Raw genomic sequence first — 25,314 nt, forward strand, 5'->3', positions numbered from 1 at the left:
TATATATATTATATAATATATATATATAAATTTTATAGTATTAAACCATTATTCAAAATCCATAATACTTATATTGGTACTTTTCACTACGGCAGCATTAATTTTATTTCAGTATTATTATGCAACAATTATATTAAATTACAAACAATTTGTAAGATAGTATGCTTAATTTTGTTTGAACGGGTATGTCTTTACATGTTCATTTTATTCTAAATTTCCACTTAGATACTTCATCACTTTACATTCAGCAAACTTACTTATTAGGTACTTTATAATTAATGATTATTCATATGTGGATGTAAAACATTAATTAGCTTCATTAATCATATTACTTCATATCATTCTGTTAGTATATGAAATTAAGTCTTTATTTGTGACAGTATGTTCCAATATATTAACTTTCATTTACAAATAATATTAAATAGGGAGAAGTAGGTCATTATCGAAAAAGTATGCAGTTCTCTACGATCACATAATGATGAAGTGAGATGTTTATATAATTATGATATAATTGAAATATAAAGGTATATTTGTATGCGTTGAAAAAATTAATTTTTCTTTTTTTACCTTGATTTGTAAGAAAGATAAAACTTCTGACATCTATTATGTCATATATTTTATATATATATATATATATATATATACATATATATATATATATATATATATATATATTTGTTTGTGTGTGTGTCTGTCTCTGTGTATGTGTGTGTGTGTGTGTGTGTTATAAAAAGTATGGTCAGTTTTGTGATGGTTTTGTATGCGAAAAATGCAAGGTATTTAAAATATAATAATTTTTTAATAAATAAACAGAATGAGCTTCCCAATTACATGGGATATTTCAAGTGACAGTCATATGACAAGTCTCTTTATAAGGCTTGAGTAAGAAAAATGATGATGTAATATTGATCATTTTCTACTCTGTAATGCATTTGACAGCCAATCCATTGCTTGGTCCAGACCTTCTCCCTTTGTTGCTGAAGTTTTAAATATTTGGAATGTTCTATTCTTAAGTGCATCCAATCCAAGAGCTTGATGCACTTCTGCAACACTTAAACACCCTGCCATGTCTTGTTTGTTTGCCAGTACCACCAAAATGGCACCTTGTAATTCTTCTTCCTTTATAAAGTAAATATCGTTTTAATTAACGAAGGGACACATGCTAAGCGCAAAAAACATTACTGAGACATATCAAATATATCTTTTCTTACCCTTAGCATATATATTAGTTCATCCTTTGATATGCCTATTCTATCTCTATCTGCTGAATCAACCACATATATTATTGCATCTGTATTTGAATAGTAACACCTCCAATATGGCCTGAAATAACACAGGACTTATCAATTTATTTTTTGTATAACAAACAAACGATAAAATTCAAATTTCATTTAACCTCAGAATTATCTAGATAAATCATTTACTTAGACTTTACCGTATACTAGTTTGTCCTCCGAGATCCCATACTTGAAATTTTAAATTCTTATACGTAACTTGTTCTACATTAAATCCTATAGTAGGTATCGTAGTTACTACTTCACCAACCTGCAATCTAACATTAGATTGTCAAATATATACGTGAGAATACGAAGAGTTAACAAATATTGATTGATGATTATCAGCAGAGATAAGACATACATATCACAAAGGTGCAAAAGAAAAGTATAATTAATGATTAATAAATAGAATAATGATTAGAATTCGTTGGCATTCTAAGTAGATCAATTAAATATGAACTGTCAGTATGCAAATAAAAATAACGAACCTATACAAAATCGTAGTTTTACCGGCACCGTCCAACCCTAAAATTAATATCCGCATTTCTCGACTTCCCAACAAATTACGAAAATAACTTAGCAACCCTCCTGAAAGAGAAAATATTTAAACTTTTATATATGTATTCGAATGATAAAATAAGTCGCATGTTAATCTTACAGTGTTTGTACCCAGCTCTGTAGGCAACCAGAAAAACGCACACGTATACTTTAATTCATGACACAACTCACCCATATCGATAAATTGTTATTTTCAAAACCATGCAGCACCGATTAAGGTCTATTGTCAAATGTGATAACCACAACTGTATCCAAGTAACCGGGGGCGCACACCCCTCTCACTTATCACAGTTACAATTTCCTTGCTGACTCGCACGAGAAATCACACGAAATTCGTCTCACGTCATCGCGCACGCGTTTCACCAATCCATTGAATACAAATCTTTCAAGATGAACGACGTTATTTCAAAAACTCCCGCCAGATGCCTGATAGCCCGCGAGAATTTGAATTCTTCTCTTGAATATTCTCGTTTGAACCTTTATCCTTAATATTATACCTTTTTCATCAAAATCGTTTAATAATTACGCATTGTTACGCGGTAAATCATTATAAAAAGAAGAATGATTGAATAGCCTTAACGATTTGCAGATAAAGTCATGCTCTAGGATGATAAATTACCTTAGGTCGATAATATCGACGGCGCTCAATGAGAAGTTTGGCGAATTTGCCGCCGAAATGCCCATGGCGCAATCGTCCTTTTCCACGGTTGTCTTTCCGTTGACCATTACTACTTTTTTTTGTCCCTTTTTTTTCCCTTACTCGCAATCAGTCTGGACCGAAAGCGATTCCGCTTGGGATGCTGCAGAGACGCGGCGCCTCTGTTGCTAGTAATTGACAGCTGCCGAAAAGAGGCGACACGATTGGACGCGTTCGAAGACGAGCAGTCCTTGCGCGGCGGTACGATCGAGAGATAAAAAGGAAATTTAAAAAAATCTAGATAATATCAAGACGTAACATCTTCCAGTCAAGTCGTTGTCCTAATAACAAAATTTTATATTTCTTGTGTCTGCCGTCTGTTTTGCTTCTTCTTCTTTTTTTCTTTTTTTTTTTTTTTCTTTTTTTCCTTTTTTTTTACAGCTTCGTTAAGGACTTCTATTGTTAACGCGCATTAGATATCGTCCGAGTAAATCTTGTGCCAATGGGAAGAACACGTGTGCGTTAGGATTTGATAAAGATAGGTTAAAGAGTGTGACACGAGTTTGCAAGAAGAATTAAACGATTACTGTGTCACTAAAGGCTAATTCATCGAAACGTGTCATTGAAACTATGCGAGTGTTAAACGAGAGATCGAAGGAAGGATCTTCGGCGATTTGCCTCGTCAATGTGGATTTTATTCGTGAATGTGTCCTTTAGATTTAACAAGGAATTCGACATGTCTCCACTTTCATTCCATTCGTTCCTTCTCATCGATACTGCTCTGGTAAGTTGGAACAAGAATTCAATTCTCCTTTTCTTTTTTTCTTTTTTCGTTTATTCTTTAACGTGCAATGCCACTCGCACAATGGCTAAACTACGATTCCGAAAGTCATACAATTCACTCATCTTTTTATACACTTAGAAGAAGAGAACGTGCATAGAAATTCGTAGCCTCGTTTGAATGCACACGAGTCACTTTCTTCGGTGTCTTACGAGACTAAGTTTTCTTTTTCTTTTTTTCCTTTCTTTTCTTAACCAGAAATTCCTACGAACGTATCGCCGATGATAATCCTTGGTCAATTTCGATTATCGAAAGAATGTTAATTTTTTTATCCTTATTCAAAGTACATTGTATCAAAGGATTCCTTATTCTTATTCAAATAACATTGTATCGTTCTTTTAAAAACGTATTATTTGTTAGAAATTATATAGTTAAACGTAGACGTCTGTTTTACTCGTGATAATATAATTTCTTTGACCTTGCTATGGAGTCAATGAAAAATTTCAATAGAGTCACGCGAAGGTCGACGGATAGAGTAAAACGCAAAGTGGAATAATAAATAAGAATTTCTTTTATATTTCGAAACGATGAATATCGCGTAGGACATTGTTCATTGTATTTGTTTTCATTGAATTTTTCTTATCGTATTAGCGCGATTCGCACTATTTTATTCGACGTCACAATGGTCGACACGAATCTCAAGAAAGAACGATTTGGATCGTCCTAAAGGATTTACTGCTAACCGGTTAGAGCAGTAGATGGAAAGAGAGAGAGAGAGAGAGAGAGAGAGAGAAAGAGAGAGAACATGGTACTCACAAGAGTACTCACTCTAACATAGCGATTCTTCTTCCAAGAGACTTTCGCTCGTTCGACGACGACACGCGAGGATGCATTATTGTCCTCCTTGTCGACTTCGACGATCGTAAGAGAGAATGCATTTCTCGCTAAGATCCACGACGTTCGATCATTTCGTGCAAATATCATTTACCGTTATACTCGAAGAAAAGACGACAAAAGAATTTCAATTTATATATACACATATATATATATATATATATTTTTTTTTATGTTACCTTTGTCCTCTTCTCGCGTTTCGAGCTCTAAGTAATTTTTTTCCTTTGTATGCAAATATATATATATATATATATATATATATATATATATATATGTATATATGTATTTATGTGTGTGGATATGTATGTGTGCATTTTATCAGATTATTTCGAGATAATGCAGTTTTAATAATAAATGCATCCGTTAAATGTGACAAAATCACGGAGGTAGGAATTTATAATTAACGAGGATTAAAAAGAAAATCATTAACGTTGAAATGGTTTAGAATGAATTTTAAAGAGCCGAGCAATGTAAGGATAAAAAGAATAAAAGAGAAGGAAAGAAGAATCGAATCGGTCTCTTAAATGACCGATAGCGATCGCTTAAAGGATCTCACGTTTTGTATTTGATTTGCATTGAAATTATCTCTGAAGGTCCCTCCGATTAAGCGACACGAACGTTAAAATCTATAGGAGAAGGGTACCGCGTCCGAACCCGTGGCTGTTGAACGAATGTGAGAAATGGCCCAACTAAACCGGTTTCGTACTTAAATTAAATTAGTCAAATTGATTACAACGGCAGAAGGAAGGAGAATTCATTCGAGTTAATCCACCTACGCGGATAGAACTAACCGTGTCTCTCATCGTCAAACACACGAAATTCTTTAATGAATTTGGATAAAAATAAACGAGAGTATGTAACAATTAGAATCGTTATATCAAAATATAATATAGCCCGAGTAAGAAGAATCCTTTAAATCGTTTATCTTTCTGTCTCTTTTTTTCTTTTTTTATTATCTTTTTTTTTCCTTTTTTCTCTTTTATTTTCCGATATCTCCAAAATTACACGTACATTTTGATTTCCCAATTGAAAAGAGATTTAGAATCAAAGAAAGTATATAATAAGTATATAACGTAACAAAAAGAATCACGATCAAAAAGACAAAAAGGCAAATCAAATATAAAACGTGAGATCACGACAAAAAGAATCAAGATGTACGGGGAAAAAATTGATCGAAAAATTCGATGGTGTACACGGGTAGATGATCTCGCCAGGTGTCGTTTACGATATTACCGGTGGAAAGAGAGAGAGAGAGAGAGAGAGAGAGAAAAAAAGAGAAAGAGATGAGAGAGAGAGAGAGGAAAGAGAGAGAGGTACTTGAGGAGCTACCGTTTCTCCTTCTCTGGAGTATCTCTTTAGTGGTAGAAGGGACACGAGTCTTTCGAAGTCGAGACGAAGTTGTTGGAGGGGATAGAAAAAAAGAAAAAAAGGAAAATAAAGAAATAAAAAAAAGTAAAAAAAAAAAAAAAAGAAAAGAAAAGAAAAGAAAAAATAAAAAGAAATAAAAAAAAAATAAAAGAAAGAGAGAGAGGCTAGGCCGGGGCCTGGTCGTAGGTGGGGAAGGAGTAAAAGAGGGAAGGGGTTAGGGGGAGTGAGTATATAAGATGTAGGGTTTAGTTTGGGCAGCCCTTGGAATGTAGTGGCCGCGGGCCTGACGTCGTACGCCATGAGACACCAATGCGTATATGTATAATACCTATACGCGTTTATATGTCTGTCCTGCCTGCTCTGCTGCTGCTCTGCTGCTGTCTCCGTGTATATATATTTACTTGAAAACACATACGTACTTTTACATACACGCTTTATAACACACGATTCACGTTACGCTCGTGTGTAAAAAGCAATAGCATTGCCGGGCTGCCGTATGTAAGTACTCTTGCTTCCAGAGCCGTGTCGAGAATATTCTGTGCCCTGGGCAGGCTCATATATATGTTTCTTCACACCCACACGATTTGTACATGAGTGCCCTTTTAAACCTTACACCTACGCAAACTTTCGACGGTTTACCAACGTTCCTGATGGCACATGCCTGATCAACATACTTTATAATCGATCTTACTTTATAATCAATCTGATCTCGATCGAAAATACATAGTTTTGAAGTTGCGACGATTAATTATTATTATTATTATCATCATCATTATTGTGTATTGGTATATAATTTGCAGGTTTGTAAAATCGATAAGCTTAAATCATCGATCAATAAGTTTGCCACTCCTTCGGAACTTCCGTTCAACCTTTTAATCTCTAGTAATCGATAGTTATCGTAGCCGTAGATCGAATTGCTGATATATGATTCGATTAGAATGGTTATTACATTTTCACATATTTTATTTTCATTGGGATATATTCGTTAGAATTCCAATCGTTTATTTTATATCAATCTGAATGATCGCAATTTTGTAATAGGATTAAGATCAATTATTATAAGATCTATTTCGTTTTCCGAGGATGATTTTTATCGATCATTTTCTTGATTCCTTCTATCTAAATAGAATGGATGAAAAATAAAAGATCTCTTAGCGGGATAGACAAGTTAAGAGAAAAAATGAATGAAAAAATGAGAAGAGCGGTCGTGCCACTCTTGGTTGTTGCTTTTGCTGCTGTTGCTTGCACTCTGTGGTCCCAAACCTTCCTCAACGCAGCACGTGACTTTCGAAATATAGCTATAGCAATCTATCCTCATCAGAAGCACACACAAACACCATAATCGAGAGGCTGCTCACGGTCAAGAAACTTCCTTACGATTTTCTACTTCTTTTTCTTCTTCTTTTTTTTTCTTCTTTTTTTTTTCTTATTCTTTTTTTTTTTTATCTTTTGCCTGCCGCACTTGAAGGGATCTCTCAGTTTTTACAATTTGGAAATAAGAATAATATTGATATCTTCTTGATGTTAACGTGCAACTTTTTGCACTTCGATATAAAAATAAAATAGATGACAGAAGGATCTACTATCTATAGACGTATTTATATGTATATATGTATGTGTATATATATCTACATATATGTCCAAGAAGAAATAAGAAACCCGCGTAACGTTGACGCGAAGTGGAACACCGCTCGGTTGTAATACCAGCTCTCGAATCTTGCGTTGAAAGAGTCGCTTCGATAGCAGCCCGTGCACTTGTCTCCGGTTTCACTCTTTATGGGATCCTAAGCGATATGACTCGTAGGATCTCCTCTTACTCAGCCTTCGTCACGTCCAGAGATCATCTCTCTTTCTTTATCCGAAAACCGAGCTTCCTAATTGATCCTTATATCGATCTTCTCGATCAATCTTCTTTTTTCTTCTTTTTTCTTCTTTTTTTAACTTGATCGATAAAAACAGTCAAAAGATGTCAATGCGGTTATGATCGAGTGAATTATTCGATGATGCATTTTTTTCTTTTCTTCTTTTTTTTTTTTTTTTTTTTTTTTTTTTTTTTTTTCTTTTAGATACATTTAATAAGGGCTCTAATTGATATCTTCTTTTTCTTTTATTTAAACTGGTTCACATTGGTCAGTTTGACACACATAATGAAATAATTCGTACAGCTGCATATGTAGGTTGATTTAAATAGTCATAGTTATACGTTCCACGATACGATCATGCACGCATGCCACTTGATCGGTTAGAAAGGCAGACGTAGGGTGAGGGCAGCCGAGGTCAGTTAAATACAGTCGGGACAACGCCATTTTTGGCGAGTCCGTTTACATTAAACCAGTTTCCAAGACCTCGTACAGTAAACCAGTTACCCAAACCCGAATTTCCGTGTGCACTCGCTCCGCTTAAACGATTTTACCGTGCTTCCAGAATTGCCCTCGGGCATAGTCAGTCTTTTCGATCGTTCGCCGTTATTAAGCTTCTCGCCTTCTTCTTGTCTTTTTATCCGATCAACGAATATTTTAAATCGATCAGAAATCAACTTGAATGTAAATACATTTTTATACGTACTAAGTATAACAAAAATAAGATGGCCACGTTAGCGGGCAATTTTAACAATAATACTACATTATCTGATAAGAGAGAAATGTTTGAACGGTTAGGTCACGGATAATTTTATAAATTAATTGAAGTGGACGGAGTTGAAGGTACTCGTTTGATTGCCAACTAAATCGTATACGTGAGTATACTAAAAGTATTCGCGAGGAACCCGAAAAACCTGATTCACGCTAATGTCCTCGCAAGATGCGATGTTGGACGGCATGGAACGTTGACACATGCATCATCAAGAAAGTTAGTATGCGTGAAATGTCATCGTTCGTTTTACAAAATGAACGGGAAAAGATATTTTTTTATTATTATTATACGATCAGTTATTATACCTTTAGTTTCGAACATGATAGTAATCGTCAAATTTATTCATGGATCCGTACGTTTATTTCGAAAGAATAATTCTTTGAATTAGAAGATCACTTCTTTGTTAAATGTATCATTCATTCACGTGAATGAAAAGATCTATGATCTAAATATCAATTTCTCTGGAGATCGATGGAAAATTTTCTTCGAAAATTGCCATCGACGAGGATGATCATGATGAGAACGACTTGGATGAGATTCGTCGAAGGCTACCTCGCTAAAAAATTCCGCGAAAAGTGGATCGTACGGAGCAGCAGGATCGTCCACTTTGCGAACCGGCAGAATGAGAAGAGCTTGTAGTGGGCATTGGGGGTGAGGATGAGAAGGAGGGGGAGGAGGAGGAGAAGGTGGGGTTGAGGAGACTGAGGGAGAGAACCGAACGCTTAAGGAAGCACTTTGGAAGCCAGGCAGAATAATTGCATACGAGAGCCCGTCAAAGCGAGCAACACGAGCGATGCACAAACACGGTGTATGCGTAGAACGAGAGAAAAAGAGAGACAGAGAGAGAGAGAGAGAGAGAGAGAGAGAGAGAGATAAAGAAAGAAGAGTCCCTTCTTCCTTCGTATATAAGCGAGAACCAGAACATGTTGAAATATTTCTCGGTACGTTCGTACACCAAACGGTTCCCCAACCCCAACCCCAAACCCCAACTTTTATTTTTTCGTCTCTGCAACAAGTAAAACGATGCAATTTAACAAAATTGCAAGCAAAGACTGCAGTCAAAGTTACATATACACGCATGCACGCATGCACACGCGCACACACACGCACGCACTCACGTGTATATATATATATATATATATATATATATCTTTAAAGTGATGCAGTGGTTTCTGTTTTTCTTTATATATGCATGTCGTTATTTCATATAATTAACATTCAAAGATACTTTCATCATGAATCTTTCTAATAATTTCTTGACAAAATAAAGATAGAAAATCTTTAATAGAACGATAGGATGATCGACTTTCTCAATGAAGAAGAGAAAGCATATTAACATTTAACAAAACAACAAATTGATCGACCTATAATGGTATAGTAGATCATTTTCAATGATCATTTTCAAAGAATTGAGAAGAAAAAGAAACTAAACTTGGAGAACGTGATCGTGTGAATTGAATGTATAGCATTAAGTCGTATAAAACATGCTCGAAATACCGTTGCGGTCAACGCTTTCGTTGTTCCAAGTTCAGCGGCTCTTGCAACGTGTCCTCTCCTCTTCCTTCTTTCGACGATGCAAAAATTGTCCTTCGACTTGTGTTCAACACCCACGCATCGGCCAAACGATTCGTGTGATCGACCGAACGAACGAACGACTCTCCTCCTGTCGACTCGTGAATTATGGGATTGCTTCTTCTACGAGAAGAAACGTTATTTCTCTTGAGAGCTTATCTTTACCCCTTCTACGTTGAAGCAATTTATCGTTTTACCTTACCTATACTTGAAATGATAAAGAAAAGATAGAACAAATGAGGCCGTTCTAATATATATATCGTATATATGTATATATAAAGAAACTCATTTTTTATTTTCTTTGCTTCTTTTTATTTTTATTTATTTACTTATTTTTTTTTTATTTTGAATTCATAAGTACCGTAAGATTTTATTTTTTGTTACATACTTTTTATATACATACATACATATATATATATATATATATATACACGATGAAGACTCAACGAATTCCTTCCAAATTACAGGCTATATCCAAGAGTTAATTAAAATAATTACAAGGCTAGTAAATCACAAAATTCTTAACTTAATAAGAATTATTAATTACAATATATTTTTTTCTCTCTCGAAAGAGTTCCATTTTCTAATACGAATGATATCATTCGTATATTTTTCGAGAAAAATAAAATAATTAAATAAGTAGGGATAATGTCTAACTTCCACTAGAACGAGGTATCAGTGAAGCAATTATTCCTCTCGTGGCAAAGATAGTATAGTGGTGCTAATTACACCGGTAATTATCCAAGCGATCGTTAATGACCTTCGAGAAAGTATTACAGTAATTACTTTCTTTCGAACGATTTTCATTCGTCTCGGAAGTTAACTTGGCGATAGATAAAGATTTAATGAGAAGCGACTTTTCCTTTCTTTGACAATACCAATTAATTAGACGATTATGCATGTCCTATTATTTCTATAAAAATGAAATAAAAAAGAAATATACAATGATCTATAAATCATGTAAATGACATAGGCGTGTGTTTTGTGTTTTATTTGAAAAAAAAAAAAAAAAAAAAAAGAAAAAGAAAAAAAAGAAAGGAGAAATATTCAGTGTGAAGAAGATAAATAAAAATTGATAAAAATGTACAGGTCCTTCGACACGAGTAAGGACCCGAATGCAGGATGAATTTGGAACATCCAACGATAGATGGTTGCTCTCAGCAACCTTTGTTTTTGAGCGGTACTTCTGCTTCAACTGGGATCTCCGCTCCTCAACAACAAAACGTTCAGGCCAATGCAACACCTCCTGAACATTATGGTGGACCTTTGAGTTTGAGTATTTGTATATCCGATTCTGGTCACGAGATACTTAGACCAAAACCAAGACGGTGAGTTTCTTTATATTAATATAATACTTACATTAATATTTTCATTCGATATTATTAATATATGAAATATGATGAGAATGTTTCTAAATGATAAGAAACAAAAAATTTATTGCTACATATTTATATTTATACTTGTAAAATTTAGGTAGTCGAGATTATTCGAAGAAACATTTCAACGTTCAAGTTTTCGCATGTTAAACGCAAAGAAAGACGAGTCAAAAGGCTCCTCATGGCCTTTTAAGCGGCTTATAAGAAAGACGTCAGCTCTTAGTCGTCGAGCGAGACCACCTTTCACGATTATCAGACGTTTTCTCGTCGAAGATTACGTCTGCGCATTCCTTAATGCTTATCCTTATGACTGGTTCGTTCAGGAGGGCCTGAGTTTTTGGGCTCGTTGACTCGTTGCCAGGCAAGTCCATGTGATCGCATTTGAAATTCGCATAATTATCTTCCTATGAAAGATTTATGTGTTTATTTGTCTCCTTAAAAACACGTTTGCTATTTCAAACACAAAGGTGAATAATTTGCGACAAAGGGAACTTGTTAAAATTTATACCAACTAGAAAAAAAATAAATAAATAAATAAAGATATAATGCTTCGGCATTATATTTTTTGTAATTGATCTTTTGCAGTAAATTTAAAGGATCATTATAGAATAACGAAGAAATATGCCTTAACATTCGAGTTTTCAGGTTTCTTGCTTGATTGTAAAAGGAACTCCATTCGTAACTTTTGATTTTCCTTAAGGGAAAAAAAAAAAAGAAAAAAAAAAAGATCGATTTGAAAGCGATCACAATGAAATTTTCTCACGAAGTAACTTCCCTTCGACTTCTTCCGATCGCTTGGAATTCGTTTTCTCCTCGAGAATCGTGTGAAAAAGAAAAAAGAGAGATACGTGAGGTAGTGGAAGAGAATAAGTCGTTTGTTAAAGAAGTAACTTAACTGACGGCGAATTAGGATGAAATAGAAATTGGTCTATGAGGATTGTTAGGAGGGAATTAGCGATCGTGCGAAAAGAGAGTTTGAGTTTAATTGGTTATCCGAAAGTGGGAAATGTTCGAAGAAAAAGTGGGAAGGTTATCATCTGAGAACGAAACGATCGAGATAATGACGCGTGTGAGAGAAGAGGAAGAAGGATAAGAAAAAGAAGAAGAAAATGATGATGATGATGATGATGATGATGATGATGATGATGATGATGATGATGATGATGATGATGATGCCTAGCTAAACACAAGCTAAAATATTTAGGTTAATGGTCTTAGGAGTCATCCTTTCTTTCCTCCTTTTCTTTATACCACTACGTTGATCTTAAACTGGCTTTTACTAGCACCGATCTGCACGCGTTAAATCACTGGTAGGTCAGGGACGTGACGTCTTCAACCTCTCTCCTTATTCGATCTAAATCTATTTTCTTTCGATAGGAAAATTAAAAAAAAAGAAAAAAGAAAGAATCTTCATTCATCTCCTTCAGTTAATTCTACTACCACTTGTATGAATTTTTTTTCTTTTCTTTATTTTTTTTTTTTTTTTTTTTTTTTTTTTTTTTTTTTAATCAATTTCCAAAATAATTATTATTTTTCATAGATTTTATTGAATTTACTATGATTGTCATCGTTTTTTTTTTGTTCGATTTTTTATAGTACCATCACAATTCAGGATTTCTATGATAAAATATTCGTTTGTTTTGAGAAATTGTATATATGTGAGAAGTAAAAGCTGACGATGAACAATTAAAAATACATAGTTAATTAGCTTGGGAATGAAAAAGAACGATGGCTCGACATAGTGAAAAGACAATTCATAGCAATGCTCCCCTTTCTTCCTTTCATCGTTGTTTCCTCCTACCTGTCGTCGCAATGTATATCTCACTTTTGCATCTTGCTAGGTCAGGGACGTATCATCTCGTTAATTTTCGCTATTTTTTTACTTGCATTTTCACCTTAATCTTAATCGTAATCTATTTAGTAATAAATAAAAAAAAAAAAAAAAAAAAGACTAAAAAGCAGTATTGTTTGTTTTCGCATAAACGAGTGATTTGTAATCGTATTAAAATGTTAATATATCTCAACAATGAAAACTGTGAATGATCTGGTAGATAAAGAAAGAAAGAAGGAAAGAAAGAAAGATAGAAAGAAAGAAAAAACTTTCGATTATATTGTCGCTTCATTACCGTAAAGACACGGTTCGTTAATCAATTTAATGTCTTCGCTGTAAGCGTTGTCGCCCTTGACACCGGAGTTTCGCCTAAGTGAACACGGACAATGTCTGCCTTGAAGTCTTCCTCCAAAAGCCTTTCTCGTAAAAGGCGAGGTACATGTAGTAGGACATAGACGTTAGAGATTAAAAGGTTCCTTCGATAATTTTCTTTTCATTTATGAATGATCGATTGAAATAAATACTTCTTTTATCAATCTTCATTTAAATTATAGTTTCTCTTGGTTTTTCGCCGATAAAAAAAAGTATATGGAACGTGTTATTGTAAAAATTGGAGTAGCTGCACCCCGATAAGTGCAATTTTCATCCTATCCTCTTGGAACTTTCAATTAAGCACCGCTATACCAAAGAAACGAGCTGAGATCTCGAGGTATTTGAAACACTGTTATAAAGCGGATCAAGAGAGAGAAAGAGAGAAAAGAGTAGATAGAGATTGCGTCAAGTATCAATATTCTCTTGGAAAAATGTCGGCCAACCGGCACTTGTGAGGAACATATTAAAACGAAGATAAGGTATACGTATAACATGACTGGTTTTACGACTAACGACGGCAGCTTTGAAACGTCAGAGGAAATACATAGTTTCTTGGACCAGATCGTTAATACCGGTTTAACATAGAAAATAGGCCAAATCATGAGGAAAAGTATTAAATTAATCTCTTAACAAGTTACTTTCAAATTTTCCCGCGTTAACATCGGCTAGTACAATGTTGCGTCACATTTGTACTTTTTCGATTACTTTCTTCCAAGAAACCCTTAAATATTTTTATTACGGTTAGAAGAATTTTTATTACGGTAAAGAAGAATAAGGTAAGGTACGGGAGTTTTAAAGATCTCTCTCTCTCTCTCTTTCTCTCTCTTTCTCTTCTTATCAAAGGTCATTGTCCTTTTCGGAGGGTTTCCCTGTGCAAGATCTTTACAAGTTTGACATATTGATCTCTAATTTACTCTGTAATGAATCTCATATTTGATCATTCTAAATGAATTATATGAATTTGGATTTAATGATCTTAATTTGCATGGATTAAAAGTTCCTACGATTGATATTTTTCGATCGAGTTTCTCTAAAGTTATATATACGTACATACGCATACAATATCAAAACCCACAGGAAGGAAAGTAGACACGAGGGTGTCTTGCTCGGTTAAGAAAGAAAACGTAATGACGACAATGGAAAGAGAAAAAAAAATGAAGAAAAGAAAAGAAGGTTGGACATAAGATCGTCACGGATGGCGATCAAGAGGGCGTTGTGATTCGTAAGTAAAGCAGACGTAAGGAAGTAGGATGGTCACCGGAAGTTCTCCCCCAAATCGCATGGTTGGGTACCATTCTCTTTCTCTATCTATCTGTCTCTCTCTCTCTCTCTCTCTCTTTCTCTCTCTCTCTCTCTCTCTCTCTCTCTTTATCTATCTATCTATCTATCTGTCTCTCTCTCTCTCTCTCTCTATCTCTAAAAGCAGCTAGCAGCTACTAGTTGATATAACAGTTTGCTAGTAGCGACCTCAACTCGTGCTCGGATTTTCGTAGAGAGAGAGTAGTCATACGTATACTTACGTTCTTCACGGAGTGTGTGTATACTCTAGCTCTAACTAAAAAGGGATATACAAGTATCAAGAAGATAGAGATTATCGTGAAACAAGGCACGAACTCTGAAAGGAGGATCGAAGTCACGTTTCACGTGACTCTTTTTCCGTTCTCTACGGAGTCATTTCTTTTTCTTTTTTATATCTGTTTTTTCCTTCTTTTTCCTTTTTATATTTTTTCCTCCCATTTTTGTTCTTCTTTTCCTTTTCCTTTTCATTCTTTTCGAGAAGTCTTCTCGGAGGATCGAGGGAAAGAGGAAATAAAATCGAACGAAGGCAACGTGAAACTGGAGAAAGAGAAAACGCCAACAAGATAGAGAGAAAGGGAAAAAGAGGGAGAGGGAGAGAGATAGAGAAAGAGAAATAGATAGAAATAGAGAATAGACCACAGAGGAGACACGCGATCACCTTGCCCCATGGAAATCGAGTCGATGACAAGGCATTTATAAGAAATATTCAGACTTTATCGATAATGAACAGATTTATCGAGTTGGCTTTTAATTCTTCAAGTGAATGATCATTGAAGAAAATATTACACTTTCTTGTCGAAGAAAAAAGAAAGATATTCCCACGATTAACGTAAAACGTTTCCTTTAACATACGGGTTCCAACTCGTGGCATGCATGAAGGAAGAAAGGAAGAAAGAGAAGTATCAGTGACGTGAAAGAAATAAATAAAGAAAGAAAGAAAGAAAGAAAGAAAGAAAGAAAGAGAAAGAGAGGGACAAGCTGTGGTCTCTCCGAAGGAAGTGCACGCGTTTCACCTGCTGATGCACAGGAAGCCTGCACGTCGAGTCTGCTCAGTCATCTGTTTACATCGAAACCGAACCGATGACTCGGATAACGCGAGCTTGCTCTTCGAACGATCCTATCGAGAGAAGATGCTTTCCCCCTTTTCGTTCGTGGTTCTAACGAGCACGGATCTCACTGAGGTTTTGTAGAAAATAGGAAAGAAAGAAAAAACAAAACAAAAAAATATAGGAGCTCGTTAGCGCTCTTTCGTTTTGTTTTAAGACCTTCCAGTGGGTGACGTGCAAAAGGTTCAGATAGTAACGTGAGATAAGTGATTTCATTCATCGATCCCCAACACATGATAATGATAACAAAGGATAAATCAAAGTAAAGAAGGAATGAGTTTTCGTCGTTGTGATCGTTCATGAGAAAAATATGGATATTTAGGAAAGTTCGTAGTTAATAAAAAAAAAAAAAAAAAAAAAAAAAAAAAAAAGAAAAGAAAAAAACAGAAGAGGAGGAGAAGGAGGAAATAAGTTTTAATCGCCTTGACAATTTGAAAAGAAAGTATACGAGAAAAAGGAAGATGAAGAACAAATGACATGCGACCATCATCATCCTTGTCTTCCTCATCATCCTCCTCATATACAAGACGAGGATCCTGTTCCAACAAGGACTGTACATGTCTACTCTGTCGTGAACTGAAGGACTACGAGATGAGCACTACGGTGGAAGTTCAACAGCCTATGGTAGACGGTGCCAACTTTATTCTACGTCGTCCAGTGACGTTCATTAGCCGTGAACCAACACGAGAATGGCAAGAAACTAGTGAATATGAAAAAACATCGACCTTGGAGGATCCTACTCGAAGGAGATTCGACAAAACTGAAATCGTCATTGGAGTTGGCTCGAAATCAATGAGGACTATTGATGTTCCTCATAAAACAGTGATTTATTTTGGTGACACCAGTCAAAGGGAAAAAGAGAAAAAGGATTCTACAGAATCTCATCAGGATGAGATTCCTTTCAGAAATATCGAAAGAGATGAAAACTCAACGTTAGATAACGTTAAGAAAAGTCATGAGATCGTTGTAAACTTCACTCCTAGTAGAGAAGACGTATTGAGGATCGAGGAGGACGAAAGCCAGATCGAGGATTATTGGTCCTTGCCCGGGGACACCACTGGGTTCAAGGCTGACTGGAGTTTCGTTCAGCAATGGCGCCTTAGGGGGTAAATCACGATCGAGTTCAAGACAAATCGTTTCTTCGGAGTAATCTTGTTCTTGATATTCTTACGCTCATGAAATCCTCTTGTTTACTTTCGGACATTCTTTGTTTTTCTCTTTTAATCAATAATCAATGAAATTCATTCTAAAATATTTTGTCGAAAAATTTCTAACTCTCATTTTTAGTTCGACTTTGACGATAGTTAACGATGCATAAACAGTTCCTTAGTTCTAATCAGTAGAATTGAACGAAGATCATTGCGACATAAGTAATATCGCAAGCGTATCGACGTTCCATTTAGAAATAATTAATCTCAAGTATCTATAATTCATAGTAATGTGTCCTGTTGTAAAGGACGGGTAACTGTAAGATCGACAGCATCCGAACTATTCGACTATTCAACGTCTCTCTCGAATCAATTACGAGATATTTCAAGATTCTTAGAAAATGATATCGCATTCGTTCTCTCTACTCGTTTATTGCCTCGAGTTCTAACATAATCGAGTCTTTATTTAAACTTCTAAGAATTATTCCACAAGATGTACATCGCCCTTAATGATGCATCTTTGAATTTCTATTATTTCTCTTCCATAAGATTTACCGTTTTAATTGAATTTCATTAATGAAAATATTAACCACGAAAGAATTTTCTTGAATCTTACATGAAATTATTCAATTTTGTAGTATTTCCACGATGTCGTCTCGGTTCATTTACCTTACCGAACTCGTTCATTCTTCAAACTCGTCTTATTCGAGCATACTCACACGCTACTTTTTCTCATCATGGAGAAAGTAATTTTTTTATCTGAACTAGCTATTCCACTCCTACGCGATCGTGAAATAGATTAGAACCTGATTAGAAACTTGCTCGGGAATAAATATGTATATTTATGAAAATAAAAAGAAGAAAAAAAAAAAAAAGAAAGAAGAAGAATAGAAATCATGTAAAAGATGTTATCTCTAAAACGATCTTTTATATTTCCAACGATCAGATGCATACTTTCGTGGTCCAGCATCTTATCTCCTAGCATCTTTCACGAATAAATCAAATCTGTTGTAAGCTATTTTTGAAGGTAATTCTTGAAAAAAGAAAAAAAAAAATATATATATATATATATATATATATATATATATATATATACACATAATTTTATTTATAGAAGACGAACGAAGAAGAAAAGACATTCCTGTATTCCTAACTATGTTAGTTCTAAGCACTAACTCTCTCTTTCTCCCTTTCTTCTTCTTCCTCTTCTTTTTCTTGTTCCTCTTCTTCCCCCTCTTGTTAAGATAGAAATTTAATGCGAGGCAATTCGAAAACGAATCGTCGACTGGTCCAGACGGTAATTAACGAGCTGTCCTCCTTCATGGGGTATCAAATATCAATTATTTATCGCCGTTATTCCACGGGCCCGCATATTCCTCGTTCTTCCGTCGGATTCTGAACTTTCCTTAATATATAGGGTGTTTAAAATTAAATACTACAGAAAACTTTAAAATATGCGCGTGTATGATAAAAAAAAAGAAAGAGAAAAAGAAAAGAACTTGATATATTTTTACCTAATTCCTTGAAACACCCTTTTATAGGACATATACCCAACGTAATATAAAAAGAAATTCTTATAAATTAAAATTATTTATTCGTTCTACTTGTCGAGGTAATAATAACACAGATTATTATTATGTTCCTTTAATAGTCCTGGTGGTGGTAGTGGACGTGAAGTATACTGTCCCCCATATACAAAGGACTTTACAGAAAATCAGTCGAAAAGTGGCGTCCACAATATGGTTCACATGGTCGCGGAGAGGGATACGGATAGCGTTGCGCCTACTCCGACCCCTCAACATCCTCATCCCTCGCAGCATCACCATCTCAGCTTGCACGAGCTCCGAGTACTTCAGGTATCGTCCCTATATTTTTAATATATTATTTAATAATATTATTTTTCTTATATATCTATGTTACATTGTCTAAAATAACATTAAAAAAAATAAAAATAACATAAAAAAGAACCCACTTAGATTTGCTTAACTTGTGTGTAACATAAACGTCTAATAAATCATTGTTGAAATGCACATGACAAGACACTAATAATAGCTTTACCTTTACGATCGTTTAAAACGTAAAAATCATTGAAAATATCATCGTCATTTGATTTTGCTTCTCTTCTTCATAATGGCGAATAGGACGGTCGGTGTTTAGTCCAAAGTCGTTGTTGAACGTAACCACGGCTAACAAATCATGGCGGTCGGTTGTAAAAGACGAACGACTTTTGTAGAGGCGACCAGAATGCGCTGGTAATAGCTCCTCCGACGAGAATCGATCGTCCGGGCACGCAAGCATGTCGGATACCGGTGGTCATACAAGCAGCAGTTCTCCGCCTCATCGTCATCACAGGTCGCATAGTCCTCAGCAACTGAACTCTGTACCAGAAGATGATCGACTATCAGCTTCGGTTACCCAAAGAAATGGTAGAAGCAGATCAGGACAGAATCGTAACAGACATCGAGCTACTCCTGCTAAGGTTTCCCATCTTTTTTCTCATTTTTTTTTCTTTTCCTTTCATTCACGAAACATTAACATTTTTAGTTGGAATATTTACTATATCATACTGTTCGTCTAGAATATATTTTTAAATTAATCTTAACGATATAAAAGTTCCTTTTCTAACGTTGTTATAAGTTAGAATCGTCTTGTTTCGATACGATAATGATTGGTCCATATCTCTCCTCGCATGTTCTTCTCCCTTTAGGGAGATTCGTATTACGTACGTTCAACGACCTCTTTACAGCTACAGGTACCATGGTCGGGTTCTGGTCTGGAGGACATAAAATTAGCGATTCAGCAACTAACCATGCGTTCCCACAAGTCTTCCTCGACGTATTCGTCGTTGAGTGGTTCGGAGAGTTCAGAGCCAGCGGTTAGAAGACTGATGAGACATAGTAGTTTAGAAACGATCAACACTAACGTCACCAGTGCTGACGAATTCGTTTGGGTTGACTCTCATAATAGACTGGTTGAGTTGCAGCAACTACCATGGACTCATCATGATGTATTACGAGTATTACAGAATGGTCGTACGAGAGAACACATGGAACAAGTTTCAATGGAGACCATTCCTAGACTTTCTTACTTACTTCAACGAGCCTTAGTCAGGATCAGCCGTGAAACTCAACGATTGGCTAAGCCTATTGGTCTTTGTAGCAAACATGAAGTCTACAGTGCATTTAAGATCGTTCTTTGTCCAGCTTTAGCAGATTCTTGTACAAAGGTATATATATATACATATATATATATATATATATATATATATATATATATATATATATAAAATTTTCCATTTACATATTGAAATTAAACTCCAATCATTGACATGTCTGGGTATATTCTCTGATTGCAAGATTCCTTTCAGGATTATATCAGGTAATAATCGTGTTAAAAATCATGTGACTTTGTTAATTGTTCTTTTTTTTTTTTTCTTTTTTACTTTTTATATAAAAGTGATCAATCTTTGATGATTCATCTTTTATATTTATATATGGATCGTTCGTGAAAATATAACGCGAAGTTTAAAATAAACTGATCATAACTCTTCCATGTGTAACATAAATCTCACATTCTTCATAGGCTTGTCTACGAGCAGCCGCTATGTTTGCTGTGTCCGGCGATCAGTTGAAGCAATCGAAGGCATCTCGGTCTGGACTGCAATTACCTGTTGGTCGATTTCTCCGTTGGATGTCGGACGTTAGGCTTGGAAGAATGGTGCACGAGTATGCTGCAGTATACCTAACGGCAGGCATCGAAAATCTCTTGGAAGAGATTTTGTTGCAGTGTATGCCGACAGAACCACACACGACTCTAACTGCTACGATGTTAGAACACGTAATAGCAAACAGTGGTGACTTGTGGGGTCTACTTCAACCTTATGCTCATCTTAATGCTGGCCGTATTGCATCTGGTATAATAAATTGTTAAAAGATGATGTTCAAATTTTTACTATTTGTTATAAGTACTTTATGTATTTGTTTATTTCTCTGTGAAGATTAGGACTATATTATTTGTTTGAGTCTAACAAATGTAGAATTATATAGTAATAATTATTATGAGATTATTAAGATCAATCCAAATGATATAAATAATATATGAAATAATATGTAATATTATAATAATAATAATAATAATAATAGTAACAATAATAGTAATAATCTTTTCCTATCTTAGGTGCCCTCGCAATGCCACGTTGGGCTAGCGTGAGCTCACTGAATTCTTCATCCTCTTCTAGAAGTGGTAAAGAAGCGATAGGATCCACGCTCGAGCCTTCCTTTCTAACAACTTGTGTTGGTTCAATGTCCGAATTGATCGAGCTTATATCGAAGGTAGCTCAGTCTGGAAGATGTCCAGTACCTTTAACAGCAAAAGCTTTGAATGCTTTGTTCTATTACATGAGATGTTCACAAGTACGTAAATTTTTCTATTATAAAGATCCTTTGAACCTGACGATAATAAATTGCTATGACGATGATCATTCGTCTTTTCAGCTTGAACATGGCGAGAGAGGTTCAGGAATACAAGAGTTAGCTTACGAGAGAGCCTATGTCGTTCTTCCACCTTTGATCGAGTGGTTACGTATAGCAGCAGCTCATGCCGAGCATCGACATGCTCTTGCCGTCGATCAGGATGACATTAATCAAGCCGCAAGATTGCTTTTACCTGGCGTCGACTGTCCGGTTAGACCGATATGGTAAGTTTTTTTTTCTTCTTCTTCTTCTTCTTCTTCTTTTTCTTTTTTTTTTTTTTTTATTTTTTTTTTTTGAAACTACCATAGATGCAAATATACATAGGATATTTGTGAATTAAAAATTTAGACATATAGGCGAACTTCCTTCGAATTATTATATTGAAATATGAAGAAAGAGTTTAATATTCCTCATCGACGATAATTAAAAAACTTCAGTTCCGAGGAAATCACAGTTTGCTCGAAACGTATCGACGACTCCGAGTACGTTCGTCTCTTGACCACGGACATGGCTTTCAAGATGTTAACCAGTGGTCGAGAGGAGCTCATAGCACAGGCGATGCCATTGTTACCATCGACGAAAATCAACACCGTCAACGATAGTGGTTTTACCGCATTGATGTTGGCCTGTATCAATGGTGACGAGCAAGCTGTAGCAGCTTTGTTAGATGCTGGGGCAGATTTAAATATCGAGAGTCCACCTCCAAGTACTAGTCAATCGTCTGGCAGCCCATCGAAAGTATCCAGTTCTACGAGTACAGCTATCGTTAGAAGTCCTGTTAATCAATCGGTGATAACAACACCAAGCAAAAATGGTTCAGCTCCGTCACCAGGCGGTACTCCTTGCGGTAACTCGAGTAACGCATATTACGTTCAAACTGGATTCAATGCTGAAACGCAACATTGGACTGCCCTGACCTATACAGCTTTGCTAGGTCATTGTAATATCGCTAGAATGTTGCTGGAGAAAGGAGCAGCTGTAGAGGGTGGTGCAAAAGTCAGTGAAGATAAGTGTACTGTTACCCCGTTACAAGCTGCTACTGCATCAGGCAACAACGAGATGGTTGCTTTGCTCTTAGCTCATAGTGCACAACCGTTCTTGTCTACCTTGATAAAAGACTCGTTTTCCTATACTGGTTCAGCTCAACGAGGTTGCTACAGGTAAGAGCTTTCTAAACTCTCATAAAATTACGTTTGATACGACGGAAATTTTTAATCTATTGGCTATGAGATATGACTACAAATAGCTTTTATCACAGTGCAGTATCGGTGGCAACGGCGCACGGTCAAAGAAATTGTCTTCATCAGTTACTATCTCATCCATTGAACTTCTCAGCAAAACGTGGAGAAAAAGAAATCTTATCTTTGGAGGAGATACTAGCGGAAGGTAATGCTAGTACCAATCCTCAGCAACAAACAGTAGATGGTAAAAGTGGTCACAGAGAGGGTAAAGAACCAGTGTTTAACAAATTACAAACGAAGGCACTTCAGGAAGCAATGTATCATAGTGCTGAAAGCAATCATTTAGGTAAAAACAAACGAATGTTCTTTACTAGAGCATAGACAATATGATAAGTGACAAATAAACATTATTCTTCGTTATCCTAGACATTACTATGGAACTTCGTGGGCTAAAAGTAGGATGGACGTTACATTGTTGGATGCACAGTCTTGCCACTGCTCATGAAATGAGAATAGATTCGGTCATAGATCAATTGCTTCAAGATTTTCTACAAGTTTGTCCTGATGATTACTCAACGCAATTCGTACAAGAATGTTTACCACTTTTGTTCAACATATTTCGTTATAGCAAGGTATATTCAAAAATAAAATTATCAGCAACAGCAAAGAATATTAATTATTGAAACTCTCATATTTATAGAAGGAAGGAACAACGCTTCTACTTGCTGATATCTTTTGCACATGTTTTGGTTGGGAACCAATCAAACCTATCAGAGATACCACACTATCAAGTGGCTCAAGAATCGATCCAAAATTTGTTAACAATCCTGAACTAAGTGACGTACAATTTAGAGTCGAAGGCAGGGTCTTTTATGGGCATAAAATCGTTCTGGTAACATCATCTCCAAGATTTAGGAATATGTTAAGTTCAAAATTATGTGAGGGCAATCCTCCTATCGTACAAATCAATGATATTAGATATCACATCTTCCAAGTAAGTAAACGATTATTTTTTATCGCATAAACATACTTGTTAAATAATTAATATTGTCGCCGTTGATGTTACAGATGGTCATGGAATTTCTTTATCACGGGGGATGCGCAACTTTGGAAGTTAATCAGAGTGATGTTTTAGAATTAATGGCAGCTGCTAATTTCTTTCAACTTGATGGTTTATTAAGATATTGCGAGGCTCAATGTTCAGCAATGGTCGATTTAGATAATATTGTTTCTATGTACATTCATGCCAAGGTATACGTATTATTAAACATTGTTGATATCATAAAAAGGAAATACATTAATTAAACTATACAATTACAATCGATTGTTTGCAGGTTTATAATGCGGCACAACTCTTAGAATATTGTCAAGGATTTTTATTGCAAAATATGGTTGCACTGTTAACTTATGATGACTCCGTTAAACGTTTATTGTTTGCTAAAAAATTACCAAATCACGATGTTCTAGCAGGCCTTTTACTTACTCTGCAAGCAAGGATAAAGGCAAGAAGATCTCAACAACAAAATAAAATTAAAACGTAGAACGTTTTTAATTCGCCAAGCAAAATGCACGGGAAAGTAACGTAAGTAGCAATTAAAAGAAAAAAAAAAAAAGAAAAAAAAAATTAGATTCATTCAAATAACTCTTATAAACATATTGTAATTACGATATCATATATATAATTTTAAATATTAATTACTTGAAATGTATATTATATGTATATATCACGTAAAAAATAGAACAATGTTTTCAACAATTGATAAACAAACAGATCGAACGAAGTTAAACTGCATTTATCGATTAAGCAATTAAATTTTACATTTAAAAAGTTGAAATTGACATTGATTATATTTTTAATTTATTTTTTAACAATAATATTTTGTTAACAATCCAAGACGAAAGTTCCTGTATTTGCGTCGCTACTTACTGTACGACATTTATAATACATTTTTCATTAATATATTTATTTTCTAAAAAGAAAAATTATTAAACACTGATTGCAAATATTATTTAATAAAATGTTATAAAATAATAAGATTTACTCGAGATAAATAACATATTATATACTTGTATAAATGATATAAATATTAAGATTCTTATCTTATGTTTGTTAAAGTAAATACTTATTGAAAAATAAAAATTTAATTAAATTGACATAAAACGAAAATAAACAACAAATGTTATCATTGTTAAAGTGCTATTTATTTAGAATGTCAATGAATATCTATATGTACAATATGTAGATTATAATCCTAATGATAATGTAATTGCTGGATTTTTGGATTGTGGAATGCCTATAATATAATTATATATGAATCAAGTTGATTTTCAAAAAGGGACTATCTCAATCAACCATAATTGATTCTATAGCCTTATATATGATAAATACATAACATTCAATAAATTCAAAATCTTCTTGTATTCTCTTTCTCTCAATGTATAACTCGAAATTGAATTTAAAAAAAAAAAGGAAAAAAAATAATGAGTTACGATTTTCTTGAGTTAACATTAGTCTGAATATATGTACGCGCGCGCGCGCGCGCATGTGTGTGTGGTCTGTGTGTGGTGTGTGTGTGTGTGTGTATGTTTGATATATCTTAAGCACTGTACAAAACCAGCAAACATAAAGTTATCTAATTGAAAGAAGCCTCAAGTAACAAGTGCTAACAGAACAACGTAACAACTCGAGGAAATCGTAGATAAAAACTGAGTATATAAATAAACATAAATAATACATATATTGAGACAAATGTTAAATAATTAATGTAAACATCTCTAAATCAATGATTATTAAGTAATTAGTATAAATTT

General features: G+C 34.8%; 2 protein-coding genes across 8 annotated transcripts; one reads left to right on the forward strand and one right to left on the reverse strand.

Annotated features, from left to right (window-relative positions):
* Positions 1-630: 630 nt before the first annotated feature.
* Positions 631-9,822, reverse strand: LOC124956322 (ADP-ribosylation factor-like protein 1). 3 transcript variants are annotated; one of them, XM_047511984.1, is made up of 5 exons: positions 9,644-9,822; positions 1,766-1,865; positions 1,436-1,552; positions 1,212-1,323; positions 631-1,119 (listed from the first exon to the last, which is right to left on the reverse strand). In XM_047511984.1, the coding sequence occupies exons 2-5, from the start codon at positions 1,819-1,821 to the stop codon at positions 910-912; spliced, it is 495 nt and encodes a 164-aa protein (XP_047367940.1). In that variant the 5' UTR covers positions 1,822-1,865; positions 9,644-9,822; the 3' UTR covers positions 631-909. The 3 variants fall into 3 exon arrangements, with proteins under 3 accessions (XP_047367940.1, XP_047367939.1, XP_047367938.1); XM_047511983.1 differs by lacking the exon at positions 9,644-9,822 and adding an exon at positions 1,936-2,208; XM_047511982.1 differs by lacking the exon at positions 9,644-9,822 and adding an exon at positions 2,007-2,206.
* Positions 2,621-24,914, forward strand: LOC124956315 (ankyrin repeat and BTB/POZ domain-containing protein BTBD11). Of its 5 annotated transcripts, none has more exons than XM_047511963.1 (13): positions 2,621-3,256; positions 10,808-11,046; positions 18,502-18,706; positions 19,084-19,329; positions 19,597-20,076; positions 20,433-20,763; positions 21,027-21,546; positions 21,760-22,482; positions 22,581-22,849; positions 22,930-23,135; positions 23,204-23,497; positions 23,572-23,754; positions 23,838-24,914. In XM_047511963.1, the coding sequence occupies exons 2-13, from the start codon at positions 10,841-10,843 to the stop codon at positions 24,042-24,044; spliced, it is 3,870 nt and encodes a 1,289-aa protein (XP_047367919.1). In that variant the 5' UTR covers positions 2,621-3,256; positions 10,808-10,840; the 3' UTR covers positions 24,045-24,914. The 5 variants fall into 5 exon arrangements, with proteins under 5 accessions (XP_047367919.1, XP_047367920.1, XP_047367917.1 ...); XM_047511964.1 differs by lacking the exon at positions 2,621-3,256 and adding an exon at positions 5,738-5,902; XM_047511962.1 differs by lacking the exons at positions 2,621-3,256; positions 10,808-11,046 and adding an exon at positions 12,720-16,808 and having other exon boundaries at positions 21,027-21,262; positions 21,344-21,546.
* The last annotated feature ends 400 nt before the right edge of the window (positions 24,915-25,314 follow it).

The sequence above is a fragment of the Vespa velutina genome, chromosome 21 (genome assembly GCF_912470025.1).
Source record: "Vespa velutina chromosome 21, iVesVel2.1, whole genome shotgun sequence".
Lineage (NCBI taxonomy): Eukaryota > Metazoa > Arthropoda > Insecta > Hymenoptera > Vespidae > Vespa > Vespa velutina.